Source organism: Phodopus roborovskii, unplaced genomic scaffold (genome assembly GCF_943737965.1).
Source record: "Phodopus roborovskii unplaced genomic scaffold, PHOROB, whole genome shotgun sequence".
Taxonomy (NCBI): domain Eukaryota; kingdom Metazoa; phylum Chordata; class Mammalia; order Rodentia; family Cricetidae; genus Phodopus; species Phodopus roborovskii.
This window is the reverse complement of record NW_026126566.1, coordinates 2,896,973-2,911,525: the sequence shown is the minus strand read 5'-3', so window position 1 is coordinate 2,911,525 and position 14,553 is coordinate 2,896,973. Positions and strand designations below refer to the sequence as shown.

Here is a 14,553-nt window from a genome sequence, read left to right as displayed (position 1 = left end):
ACTGCTCATACATTTAATGAGCAGTCGTCTGTGTGTTAGTTGAATTTACTCATTGGCTTCACATAATCTGCTTTCAAATATAACAATATTTTTAAGCAGAAAGCTCTCTCTCAAGGTTTATAGAATCCAGTAACATGGATCTACTATAGTGTATTTGCCTATTATACTGTTTAAGATTAACAAACATACCTTTTAGAGATTCGCATCTTCTATTCAAGATTCCTACTGAGCAAAAAAGCTTGATAGACAGAGGTTAGCATCTAAAGAATACAGACATAAGAAGGAACCTATATTCTTTAAGTTGAGTACCTACCCTAAACTCAAGTTTAGAGCTCAACACCACAAATAAGGATCTATTTAAATACTATTACTAAAAACTACAAATTGTACATCACTTTCTTCTCTTTGTCTTCCGTGTCAGTGATACAGGGTAAGACTACAATCTTTATATATTCCAAATGATTTGTTGTACTAAAAAGAGCAACTATGTACTAAAGTGCTTTATATCTCTGAACCACATCAGTACATTATAAAATTTTTTTTTAAAAAAAAGAAGTTTCAAGTTCTTGTAAAGAAAAAAAGATTAAATATAAAAAAATTTAGTTTACTATTATTATTAAACAAATTTAACCAAGAATCAAGAGAAACATTTTCCCTCTTGTCTTTCTCTCCCCATCTCTCATTTTTATAAAAAAGGAAAGTGCAGTAAGAGAGAAGGTGAACTCGATGGAGCTGGTGGGACACAGCTACCGGCTGCTAGTGATAATGCACGAACATGTGCCGCAAGAGCTCCTCAGCTGACGGTCGAAGTTTGGCCTCTACAAAAATCCGTTTGAGGAAGTCTCGAGTATAGTCTGAGACATGAGGTGGCAGCTTCGGGTTTGTTGGCTGAGTGGCAATCTTAAAGATGGCCGCCATTGCTTCAAATTCAGCCCAAGGTGGCTTTTCAGTTAGCATTTCTACCACAGTACACGCTACACTCCTAAAAAGAAATAAAAAGAAGCATTATCCAAGTAATAACTTTAGGAAAGAAAGCTGGTTAGCCAGAAAATGAGAAGCTGGGATAAGTCCACATATAGTTTAAAATTACTTATTTCAAACACGAAGTTTCACTCAAAGGTTAATTAAATAAAACTGTAATCCAAACATAAAAATCAATGAAAGGCTGGAGCAACTAGTATACATTTCAATGAAAATATGCATAATTATCTATGATCAAAAATGTGTGATTAGGCAACAGACTTTATTACTTTTGTTTTAGATAATTTTCTATCATTGATGTTAATTTTTTCTCCACCCTATCTACAAAGGATATAAATATTATAAATTATTTGCCTTCAAGTTCCTAAAATGGTATTTGGGAGGGTGGGGGTTGGGAATTGAGAAATGGCCATTTTATGACCTATCCTAAAATTATCATATAACTTATTAATTTAATTTTAAAACACTAACAACTAACCAAACAGCCCCTGCCAGAGGTATAGGCACCAGCATAATTTCTCTTCTTCCTTACCTGGAAGACTTGCAGATACCTTAAATCATCCAGAATCCAATAATGTATTTTCCAAAAAACAACAGAGCTAAGCATATTATGAAAATACCATATCACACCACCACCACAGCAACAGTATTTATTTCTGTAAAGCAATTATCAATTTATTGTAAACAATTATATGCTTCACATTCAAGATCCTTGGAAAATCTGATGTTGCAATCAACACATAACTCAGTTATTAATGGAGATCTCCTTGTTCTTCAAACACATAAGTAGAATTACATGATGACCCATTCAGAACTGCACTGCTTCACTGTAAGCTTTTACATTTTTAAATAAATATCCCAGCAATGGATACATTTGTAGTATCTGATACATCCCAGCCAAGGGTGGTGGTAAGGAATCAAGATTCATGTTAGGGTAGGTGGTGGATAAGAAGTGATGAATTTATCTCCTCAGGTAATCTCATAAACCACTCTTACCCCAAGTCGTTACTTGTAGCCTTACTTACCTCATACAGGTAGCTATTGTCTGTTTTCAAATGTTTATACATACCTTTGTGATTTAAAAGAAAATCACTAATTCTTTTTTTTTTAATTTTGTCTTATTTTTGTAAGACATTGACAACTAAGAATGCTTTAAAAGTTACTCAGAGAAATAAGAACTTTCTAATGTTGAGGTTTGCTTCAGACAAAAATCCTTCCTAAAGAAGGAAAAATATGTTCAAAGACTCAAATATTTAGTCAAATTAGCCTTGATACGTTATAGCTGAAATGGCATTAATCCTTATAATTCATTTACCCTGCTTCCAAAGTACACAGGATAATTTAAATCTGGCAATTTCAAATGTGAGTAGAAGTAAGAAGGTAATTTTCCAGGCAAATCTGACATCCAAACTTACCAGATATCTGCTTTTCTGCCATAGCCTTCTCCACTAATGACCTCAGGACTCATCCAGTATGGTGTGCCTGTGACAGACTTCATTCCTGTGCCTGAGAGACAGATGGTCTGAAGCCGTTTGCTAGCCCCAAAGTCTCCTAATTTGATATTGCCTGTGGAATCCCTTAAAATATTTGCTCCTAAAAATAAGAAATAGTCTCATTTCAATGGTTTTATTGGCATTTTAGAATGTATATAAGTGGCACAGAATGACTTTGCAGAATGAGGTTGCCTGTCTACTCCCAGTAGTGCCTGGCAAGCCTCTATGACCTTGCATTAAGCATCTGCTATTTATACATTACCTATTCAGATGTTTCAGAACTAATGAGCTTCTCATATAAAGGATGGGGTAAGGGCAGGTGAGGTGAAAAGAGAAAGGAGGAGGATAAGAAAAGCTTAGTGAAACACCAAGAAAGGCTCTGGCTCCATTTGTTTGCTGTAAAGCAAAAAGTCCAATGGCTGAAGATTATTTTCCTGATAAACCAGCTTCTCCTCAGGGACTTCCAAAAGGACCTTCATAATCAAAACTTTTAGCACAATTCCCTACTTCAATATTATTGAAGCATTAGTTACCTGTACTTTAAGGTGTTCTTTTACGTTGCTGCTATTACTTTTAATTTAAGACTTTACTGTGTAGCTCAGACTGGCCTCAAACTTGAGACCTTTCTGACTCACCACTCCAGCATTGGGATTACAGGTATATATCACCATGCTACACTGTTTTCTTTTAATGATTTCTATGGAAGAGGCTGAATAGTACAGATAATCTATCTACAATTACAGACCATAGAGAATACAGACTCTCCATCTTCACCACAACCTTCTATTAGCCCAGAAAACTCCCCAGCCTTACCAACAGTAATTTCCACAGCAGAATCTTGGATCCTTATCAGCAAAAGCTATAAGCCTGTCTGACCCACCAGCAATCTGCTAATGTAGCACTGCTTGCTTATGACCTCCTACCATCTAGTATGTGAAAGAGGATCAGAAAAACATCCAACCATCTCTAGATTATTTAACCAGAGAAGCAAAGCAGACCTTTTTGTTTCCTTGAAATGTGGTCTTGCCATGTTGTTCAGGCTGGCAACTTCAACTCTTAGGCTATCCTATTTCAGTTTTCTTGAATAACTCAGACTGTATATGGTTAATAAGCTGGATTTTACTGGCTACAAGCAGAGGTCATCTTCCCTACACAGACATATGGGAACCTGGCTGGTCACCCACAGGAGGAGCTGAGGAAAAATAGGCAGCTAGGTTTCCAACACAGTTTTCTGGTTTTTAAACTATAGTTTAGCAAGGTCCTTTTGTGCACCAGGGATACATCCTGGCTCCACTGTCTGAGGTTCCTTAGTCTGCTCAGTCCTTCTGGCTGAGACCCATATTCAGGGGGACCTGAGTCCATCCCATGCTGGCTTCCCAGCAATCAGTCTGGGGGCCCGTTAGCTCCTCCTTGTTCAGGTCAGCTGTCTCTATGTGTTTCTGCAGCCTGGTCTTGTCCTCTCCATCTGCATCTGGGTTCTAGTTCGACTCAGTGTTTAGTTATGGGTGTTTGCTCCTGTTTCCAACAGGTATTAGATGAGGGCTCCATGGATAAGTTAGTTGTTGATCTCACTATAAAGGAAGGGCATTTATGGTAGCCTTTCCATGGAAGCTCAAACTGTTAGTGGGCGGCCCAGATTTCAGAACTATTCTAACAGGACACTAACAGAGTCCATGAGAAAGCTGGAGAGAACCAGTTCCCTATGGTAGTTTATAGTTTTAGTGTTCAATGCTTTGATGATATTTCTTTCATCCACACTCACAAAAAAAAAAAAAAAAAAAAACTGTATTTAAAGTAAAAAGGAATCCATGACTTACCTTTGATATCTCTATGGACAATCATATTACTGTGCAAATAATGGACCCCCTCCAGAATCTGACGGGTGTATTTCCTAGTCACATTCTCTGTAAGAGCTCCATATGCTTTTAGCTGGTCTTTAATTGAACCCTAAGATAAAAGAAAACAATTAAACTTTCCTTTTAAATTAAAAACTGCTACTAAATATTTTAAAGAGAATCCTAGCTTACAGCTAGGAGTCTCTAAGTAGGAAGGGTAAGAATTTTCAGTAAAAAATATGCAGAATTCTTTCAGAGTATTTATGTTGAGCTAATCTTTTTGAAATCAACAAATTACAAGTTTTCCATATTTGTAGTACCTTTACTATAACCCAAATTTGTTTTCTAAAATCAATGTTTAAGCCAACTTACACAAGAAACAGAGTAATTGAAAATGTAAAAGTAGTAGTAAGTAAATCCAGTGAGTAGCAACGGTATGATAAAGAGCTATACATAATGGTGAAAGTGCCTGTGCTTGCAGGACACTGATGATGGTCAACAACAGCGCTACTAGGTACTGATCTATAAGCTTAAATGGCAACCTTGAACTTCAACATGGAACTCTAGGCATCTACTCCCATAAAGACCCATAAATCAAACTTCTTTTTCCTAACTTGCTCTATTAAGTTATGAGAATACATTTCTTATTTTTTTTAGATGGGGGTGAAGTGGGGAGGGGTAGGAGGGATGTCTCTCTGTAGACTAGGCTGCCCTCTGTAGACTAGGCTGGCCTTCAACTTTTCCCTCCCAAATGCTAGTATTAAAAAGACGTTTGCCACCACCACCACCTGGATTTTTTTTTTTTTTTTTTTGGTCAAGTCTAGACTAGCCTTGAGCTTGAAATCCTCCTACCCCTCCCTCCTGAGTGCTCGAATCACAGATGTACATTACCATGCCTGGAGGAAGGCACTATCTCTTAATGATTAACAATGCTAACTGCCATCTTGAGAAATATTTAAAGATAAACTGAATATTCTTGTCTTGGCTATAAGAAAAACTAAAACTTTACAGTAAACGAGTTCTCCTCTCTTGAGCAATTAGCACAGCTACCGTGAACTAAGTAACCAGACATCCTGACTCAGCAATATCAGGTCCAGAATTTCATCTATGGCACTTATTTTATAAATAATGTATCTTTTAAAAAGGATTCATGAACTTACCCCTGGCATATACTCCATAAAGATGGAGAGTGTTTTCTCCTGAGGATCCCTCAAACAGCCGTAATACTGAACAATTCGGTCATGTAGTAAGTTTTTCAACAACTGAATTTCACACTCAAGTGCATTTACTTCCTGAAAGACAGAACTCCTGCTAAGGCTTTTTAATAAAATGTTACCATATGTGTCTCTCTGTCTATGTGTGCATATTCATTCATATTTGCACCATCAAAAATAAGTGGAGGTCAGAGAACAACTTGCAGAAGTTAGTTTTGTCTTCCCACCATGTGGGTCTGCAGGAGGTGGATTCTGGGTACTGACCTAATGTTGACAGGCTTGGTAGCAAGCGCCTTTACTTGTTAACAATTTCATTGGCCCTACATTAAGTCTTTATAGCATCACAGTAAATACAAAACACTATTAGTTCATAGACTATCATGGTGATTTCCTTATGAAATATTCACTGTACATAGAATATTTTAGTCTCTAATCATTTTTTTTTTTAATGTGTTTATTTTAATTTGCCTGAGCTTGTCTGGACCATGCGTGTGCATTACCCTCAGAAGCCAGAAGAGGGTGTTAGACCACCCCTGGAACTAGAGCTACAAACAGGTGTGAGCTTCCATGTGGGTGTTACAAACTGGGCCTGGGTTGTCTAGAAGCCCAACAGATGCTCTCAACCACAGAACCATCTCTCTAGACCCTCAATATCTTTTATTTAAAAGCCCCTGGTGGTTTGCTAATGGTAACACCAGGTCAAACTGGGAATACAAATGAAGCACTAAACAGCTGATCATTTACTATACCCTACAAATTCCACCATGTTGTTATATTACATTTTAAAACTTTTTAAGTACATTTAGTCTGTTTCTGGGCTTTGGGGGGTGCACACACATGCTACAACACAACTGTGGAGGTCAGAGAACAACTTGTGAGTGCTGGCTCTTTACTACTATGTGGGTTCTTAGGACTGAATCAGGTCTCTAGGCTTGGAGTAATCTTAATGGTCCTGTTTTTAGTTTTGGTTTTTTCCCCTCCAAGGAAAAAAGCTTTGTGATGGCCGACTAAGTAATCTGCAGGGTGACTTACCTTGCTGGTTTCCGGGCTGTCAGGGTTAAATTGTACTTGTTTAACAGCCAGCTCTCTTCCGGTATCAACATCATAACAGAGGTAGACCCTTCCAAAAGCTCCTTGGCCAAGCAGTTTGCCCAATCTCCAGTTCGTTGGAGCTCGAGGTGCTGAAAAAGAATATTTTCTTAAAATGGAGTAGTCAAGTGCTATGCAGTGACATCCCTGACTCAACATTCTAGATACAAGAGAAAAGTATGACCATTTAATTTATAACGGTCTCCATCTTTCAAAAATGTTCTCCCTATTCTTCTAAGAATTCTAACTAAAAGTCTATATCTCATGACATTTTTCTTCTCAGGAAGATTTTCTTTTCCCAGCTACAAAGTGACAGCGATCTTTCACTTAATCTAAGATGCCACCAACTATAATATACCCTATTTCCCAATTTTTATGGCAGCAAATTACAAATATTTGTAAATAGTTTTTTTCAGTCCTATCTATAATACACAAATCTGGAAAGAGTACCACTTCCCACGTCCATAGGCAAAAGCAATCAATCAATAAAATTATAGTTTTAATTATGGGTGTTTCCCCTGCATATGTACATGTGTAATACATGCATACAGTGCTGGAAGCCAGAAAAGGGCATGGGATATCCTGGAACTGGAGTTACAGATGGTTGCGAACTACCTCCTGAGTGCTGAGAATCAATGCTAGGTCATCTGGGAGAGCAGCTAGTGCACTTGTCCACTGAAACATTACTTCAGCCCCTATAACTTTTTTTTAGTTTTGTTTTTTGAGACAGGGTCTCACTATGTAGAGCTGACTGCTCTGTAACTTGTTATGTAGCTCAGGCTGGCCTTGAATTTCTGGTACTTCTGCTCCCAAGTATTGGAATTACAAATGTGTATTGCCCCTTGGGGAAAAAAATGATAACCTTTACTGAAATCTAAGTAAAAGAAGGCACTTCAAGGAAAGAAAATAAACAGTGAAGCACAGGAAAATCCATTCCAGCAAGTAAGGAAAGCTAATCATTACTGTGAACAAGTGTGGGCTGCCATGATAGCACTGAATTACAGAAAAAGCAGAACATATTGGGTCCAACTTGCCCAACTTCACTATCCTCCTCCCTGTCCTCACAGGAGCCAGAGATCATAGCCTTTGTGGTCAAGGATAGAGAATGGAATGGCCCTGTGATAGTCACCCTGAAAAGTAAGAGCCACTGCTTGGCATGGTGACACATACCTTTAATCCTATCACTAAGGGGGCAGAGTCAGGTAGATTTCCCTTGAGAGTTCCAGGCCACCAGGGCTACATACAGAGTGAGATCCGTAACCCGCACACACAAAAAATCCACAAACAGCCCGAAACTTCTTGAAGAAGAGTAAGAAAACCTGTTATCACTATGTTAGAGCAGTGGAAAAGAAAATGAAACAAAAAAAACTTTGAGAATAAGGGCTGGAAACCTGCAGCCCTGACCATTAAGAGTTTTCCTCCTCCCAAACAGTGGGCAGGATCTGTGATAAAGCCCATCTCTGAGAGCTGAATGGGGCCTACTAAAGATTGAAGTCATAAGCTATCTCTTATCCTAGGCTTCTATAAGTAGCAGCAACCTACTGCTGAGGGAGCAGGGTGAGGACAAAGTTTTTCCCTCTCTGAGAAGCAGACACAAAAAAGTATTAAATGCTGGCACTAGAGCAGTATATTTATAAACCATCTAGAAAGCCAGCTCAGGAATTTGAAGTCTATATTGCCTAGGTATGGAAGCAAACAAAATAACCAAGCCAGTAAATTAGCCATCTACTGACTCAATCTATCATAAAAATGAACTAGGTAGAAGAGTTGTACATATGCCCAGGCATAAATTTTATTTATCTCAGTCTTCATGATCCTGTAAGTGACATCTGGCACTTCATGTAAAATTGTAAAAAGCATAAAAAAGTAAACTTGAAAAACAAAACAAGCTCAGTGGTGGTGACACACCCCTTTAATCCCACCACTCTGGAGGCAGAGGCAAGTGGATCTCCGAGTTCAAAGTCAGCCTGATCTACAGAGCAAGCTCCAGGACATGATTTAAAAGCTGCACAGAGAAACCCTGTCTCAAAAAAAAAACAAACAAAAAAAAACCAAACAAACAAAAAACCCAACCCCCCACAAACAAAACAAAACCCTAGACATAAGTGGTGTATACCATTAATCCTAGAAGGCACAGGAACATAGATCTCTGTGAGTCCCAGGCTAGCCAAGGCCACAGACCCTGTCCCGGTTGGGGGCTAGATATCACAAAAGAAAGTAAACAGTATAACCAGACTCAAGATAACTCAGACAATTTAATTTTGAATAGATTGGGGATGTAGCTCAGTCATACAGTACACAAAGCATTGTTTTTGGGTTTCTGGGTTTTTCATTTGTTTGTTTTTCGACACAGGGTTTCTGTGTATATCCCTGTTTGTCCTGGAATTAACTCTCTAGATCAGGCTGGCCTCAAACTTAAAGAGTTCTACCTGCCTTTGCCTCCCAAGTGCTGGAACTAAAGGTGTGTGCCACCACCACACAACTTTCAATTGGTTTAATTTCCACAACTACAAAAACAATTTAAAATTAAAAAAAAAAAAACACAAAAATAGCTGAAGAGATGGTTCAGCAAGTAAGACTGCTTGCTGTTCTTGCAAACGACACATGTTGGATTGTTCACAATCACCTGTAATTCCTCCAGCTCCAAGAAATTTGATATTCTCTTCTGGTCTCCATTGGAACTGCACTAATGTGCATGTGCTTAGCACGCTCTCTCTCTCTTTCTCTCTCTCAATGTGTGTGTCTGTCTGTCTCTCTCTCACACACACACACACATCTGTCTCCCTGTCTCTCACACACACCCCTAAAAATAAAAATCTTAAAAAAAAAAAAAAAAAAAAAAAACCATGTTAAAGGTCCAAATGAGAAGGTAGACAACATGAAGAACAGATATACAGAGTCAAATGAAACTGCTGAAAATGAAGATGTTCCTTCACTAAGATCATAAATAGGCAACCCCTTAAATCCCAGCCTTGGGAAGTGAAGAGAGGAGGATTAAGAGTTCAGGGCCATCTTCCAGTACATTGGGAATTTGAGGTCAGCTTGGAACACATCTCAACATCTTGCATCACAAATCAAAAGAGAAATTTCTCAAAAGAGAACAAGAGTGAGAGAACAAAGACAAGGGCATACGTGTAGAGTACAGGGCCAATGAGGAAACTGACAAGCAGCCACAGACAGGAAAGAGCTCACTATTTGCTGAGGAAAGAAGACAAAAAATTAAAACTGAATTCTCTCTGAAAAATATGTAGGCCGGAAGACAAGAAATGGTTTGAAAGTACTGACTTGTTTAAAGGAAATCAATATACAGAAAAATATCTTTCAAAAAAATGAAGGGAAAAAAGGGCCTTTTCAAACAAATACATGTTAAGTGAATGCATTATGAATAGACTTCTATCACACAAAAAGGTTAAATTCAATTCTTTAAGTAAGAAGAGTTTGATACTGAATCTTGACTCTATATAAAGATGTACAGAAACAACTAAACTGAAGGTATGTACAAAAGACTTATAAAAGATTTCCTTCCTATTCTTTTTTTCATTGTTTACTTTATGTGTATGGGTGTTATGCTTGCAGCTGTGTCAGTCCATCATATGTTTGCTTAATGTTCTCAGAGACTAGAAGAGGACACCAGGTTCTCTGGGACCTGAGTTACTGACAGTTGTGAGTGGCCACATGCATGCTAGGAATTGAATGTGGTCCTCTGAAAAAGTAGCCAGTGTTCTTAACTGCTGAACCAACTATCTAGATCCCTTCACTTCTTATTTTCAATCTCTTTAAAAGACATCTGCCAAGAACAGCATAATAGCAATGTAGTGTGGGGTTATAGATGTAAAAGTAAAGGACAATACTAGAAAAAAGAGGTTCAGATCACACAAATTTTGCTACAATATTTATCCTTGAGCTGGAGCAGGTAAAGATACTGTAAGAAAAAAGTTCAAATACTTGGCAATTTGATCTCATTTACCACTACTCTAGTTGTACTATTTCAATAAGATATCACTATGTCATGCCTTTAATCCCAGCACTCAGGAGGCAAAGGCACACAGAGCTGTGAATTCAAGGCCAGCCTGGTCTACAAAGCTACAAAGAGAAGACCTGTCTCAAACAACAACAAAGATATCCCCATGTCAGTAAAAATGTCTGTAAGAGTGTTTCCAGAGACTGAAGAGGGAAGACCCAACCTGAATGTGGGTATCAGTTATCCCATGGGCTGAGAACCCCAGACCAAGATAAAGAACAAAATGAACTCAGGACCACCATTCTTCCTGCTTCCTGACTGTAGAATCAACATGACCAGCCCCTTCAAGTTCCCACCATGTGCCTTCCCTTCTATGATGGACTTTATCCCTCAACTCTTAAGTCAAAATAAACTCTTAAGTTACTTTGGTCAGGTATTTAGACAAACTACGCACGCACGCACGCACGCACACTGATATGCTAAAAGATAAATAGGGCCAGTGCTGATGGAACCATTTGGGGAAGTTCTGGAAACTTTAGAAGGTGAAGCCTTGCTAAAGAAAGTGTATCCCTCTAGGGAGGGAGTGTTTCTGAAGCTCAAACCTCATCTCCCAAAACCTAACCCTAACCCAGGCGGGAACCGAGTTCCACAACTCCAATCTTGTTTCTCATGACTATGAGGTATGTACCCTCTACCCACGTGTTCATCACCACAGTACTCTGTCCATCATGGATCCAGAATCAATGGCACCAAGGACTACAGACTAAAACCTTGAGCCAAAATAAATCCATCCTCCCTTAAGTGGTTTTAGCAAGGTTCTGTCAGTGATGAAAATCTGATACATACAACTTGTATATTTTACATGTAGAATCTAACAAATGTTATGCTGTAATTCTTTCTCACAAGCCAATCTCCTCACTAGGCTATTTCTTAGAAGTTACAAAAGAAGTCTCAGTGTTTAACATGAACATATAGAATAGAATGGATAAGAACATTTTTCCTAATAAAGTGAAGAACAATTAGCTAAAATAGTCGAGATACCCACTTAATCCTTTAAAATCATACTATTATCTTTTATGAAGAGTGTTTTTCCCCTGAGTTCTGACTTGTCATTTATTCCTGTTAACAGAAAATTATGCAAATGTTGTGCTGTATATTTCTATTACTTACAGCGGCTGGGTGGGCTGATGTCTGTGACAGTCAAAGCAGGATTGTCTATGTCGCTTCCCCTTCTTCTTATTCGACTGTCGTCATACTCTGGGGTAAAGATACTGCTTCCACTACTAGTGCTTAAGGAGTGCTCAGTAGGACTGAAACTCACAGGAGACCGGAAGCTGGCGCCCTGGGTCCTTCGAGCTCTTGGAAAAGTCTTACGACCTACAAAGAGAAAAGAGAATTACCTTATTTCTTTTACTAATTGACTTTACTTTTAATATATATAAACATCTAAAATGTAGAATAAGAATCAGCCCTGCAAAATAGCCTGGAAAAAGCTGAAATAACATGATTATGGGTGTGAGGGGTGGTAGTACATACAAATCCAAGTGATCTGTTATGGGAAAATGCACTTACACTCATGTGCACAAGAAAACCACAGAAGAAAACCTTTACTTTCACAGAAGAAAAAAATTTCCATTTCCAATAATGGCTTTAAAATAAACATAAAACCAAATTGGAAAGTTATAGGTAATAGAGACATACTGTCTGTCCTGGTTGGCTCTTTCTGTTTGTTCTGTCAACTTGACACAAGCTGGATTCATCTGGGAAGAGGAAATCTCAATTGAGAAACTAGCCCCATCATATTGGCCTGTGGACACTTTCTTCATTAATGATAGAAGTAGGAGGGTCCAGGTGGTGCCACCCCTGGACAGATGATCCTGGGTTGTATAAGAAAGCAGGCTGAGCAAGACCCTGAAAGCCAGCCGGCAAGCAGAATTTCTGCATGGCTTCTGCTTCAGTTCCTGCCCTGACTTCTCTGAAGAGAAGAAACATGCTAAGTAAAATAAATCCTTTCATCTCCAAGTTGTTTTTGGTCATGGTGTTTATCACAGTAGCAGAACACACACTAAGATACTGACACAGCCACATTTATTCCCAAATACAAAGAAATGGGAATAGTCAAGAGATAAATAGAAATGAAAATGTAATGCACATACTGTAGTTTGAATAAGAGTATCCCCAATAGACTCATATATCTGAAAGCTTGGGCCTCAGTTGATGTGCTGGTTGGGAATGATTAGGAAGTGTGTCACTGGGGGTGGGCTTTGAGGCTGGAAAATCACACAACAGGCTCAGTCTCTGTGTTTACTGCCTGCAGATCTGTAAGCTTCAGATACTGTTCCAGAACCATGCCTGCTTGCCAGTCTACTGCCATGCTCCCCAACATGATGATCGTGGACTAACACTCTGAAACTGTTTTCCTTTAGAAGATTTGCCATGATCATGGTATCTCTTCACAACAAACAATAAAACATTGACTACGACAAGTTTGGTACACACATATGTATATACATGAATGTGGAGATTCAAGATCAACAATGAATATCTTCTCCAATCACGCTCCACCTTTATTATCTTGTGTACAGGGAATAACCACATTACTTTACTTACTTACTTATTTGTTTATTTGTTTGTTTATTTAAAACAAGGTACAATTCTGGCTGGCCTGGAATTAGCTCTTTAGGCCAGGGTAGCCTCAAACTCACAGAGACCCACCTGCTTCTACCTTCCAATTGTTGAGATTAAAGGCACGGGCAACAAGCCTAGATGACATCTTTATTTATTGGAGCACTATTTTTGGGTCTCTCATTGAACTTGAAGTTCACTGATTCAGCTAGGCTGGCCCACACTAAGCTTCAGGGATCCACTTGCTGCATGTCCTCTCCTCCAAGCTCAGGGTTAGGGGCATATGCTGATGTGCCCAGCTTTTCCACAAGTTCTGGGCGTCTGAACTCAGGCTCTTGTGCTAACTTCTCAGACCCAATTTGCTTTCTTAAAGAGACAAAGCAAATATGAATTCTATCCTCAGGAAGTACATTTCTAATTTATATCATTTCCAATTACTGCTTTGTAGTGAAACATAAATATCACAAGATGGCATAAAGCCATTCTATTACTTTGATCTACTTATAACCTGATTTTCTCAAAAAGTCTTTTTTAGAGGATTGACAGAGGTCAAATTCAGGGCCTTTGGCAAGTACTTTACCACGGAGCTGCATCCCCAGCAAAAAGGCTTGTTGTTTTATTTTTGTTTGAAGCCTGGTCTCTCTGTGTAACTGGCTGTCCTGGTATTAACTATGTAGACCAGGCTGGCCTTGAACTCATAGAGATCTGCCTAACCCTAACCTAACCCTAACCCTAACCCAGTACTAAGACTAAAGGTATGTACTACCATTCCTGGCAAAGGCTTCTCTCTTTTTTTTTTTTAACCAGAAAATTGGTTTTCATAAATATGAGGCTTTTTAAATGTGTGCTCATTTTTAAAATATTTGGTAACAATAATTTGTTCTTGTAGTCTGATTTTCTAAACTTACCATCATTATACTCTTGATGATGATATGAAACATGATACCTTCTTGGATATGTTCCCCCTTTTCCAAACTTCTCAAAGATAGGGTTATCATAGTCTGTTAAGATATGAGAATGCTACCATTAAAAAAGTCAAATACTTTTAATAATGAGAAGCATATTTATTATTTTTAAATATTTCAAAAAATTTCCCCTCCCAACCAAAACAAAACAAACATTCAAGCGAGTAGGATTTACAGCCTAACCTGAGAACTCCTGATGATTATCTGGGTAGCTCTGTGCCCTAGGCATCCGTGACTTTGGATAGTTTTCTCTATAAATAGAAAATGTAAAGTTAAATTTAAAAAGGGTTATATAATAAAACATTTTTTAAATCTGTGTTTTGAAAAGAGAAACTTCTTTGAAACACTCATTTGGCACACACAGACAGAAAGCCAAGCTTTTAAAATCAA

The 14,553-nt window shown here is 38.4% G+C and overlaps 1 protein-coding gene across 1 annotated transcript in view; it reads right to left on the bottom strand.

Moving 5' to 3' along the window:
- Positions 1-583: 583 nt before the first annotated feature.
- The window catches only part of Map3k2 (mitogen-activated protein kinase kinase kinase 2), a 63,392-nt gene continuing 49,422 nt past the window's right edge, over positions 584-14,553 (bottom strand). The window contains exons 10-17 of the mRNA XM_051202308.1: positions 14,347-14,414; positions 14,107-14,199; positions 11,744-11,950; positions 6,556-6,704; positions 5,470-5,601; positions 4,292-4,421; positions 2,397-2,574; positions 584-982 (exon numbers count right to left, since the gene is read on the bottom strand). Coding sequence (XP_051058265.1) covers positions 757-982; positions 2,397-2,574; positions 4,292-4,421; positions 5,470-5,601; positions 6,556-6,704; positions 11,744-11,950; positions 14,107-14,199; positions 14,347-14,414 — 1,183 coding nt within the window. The 3' untranslated portion in view covers positions 584-756. The remainder of the gene's footprint in view (positions 983-2,396; positions 2,575-4,291; positions 4,422-5,469; positions 5,602-6,555; positions 6,705-11,743; positions 11,951-14,106; positions 14,200-14,346; positions 14,415-14,553) is intronic.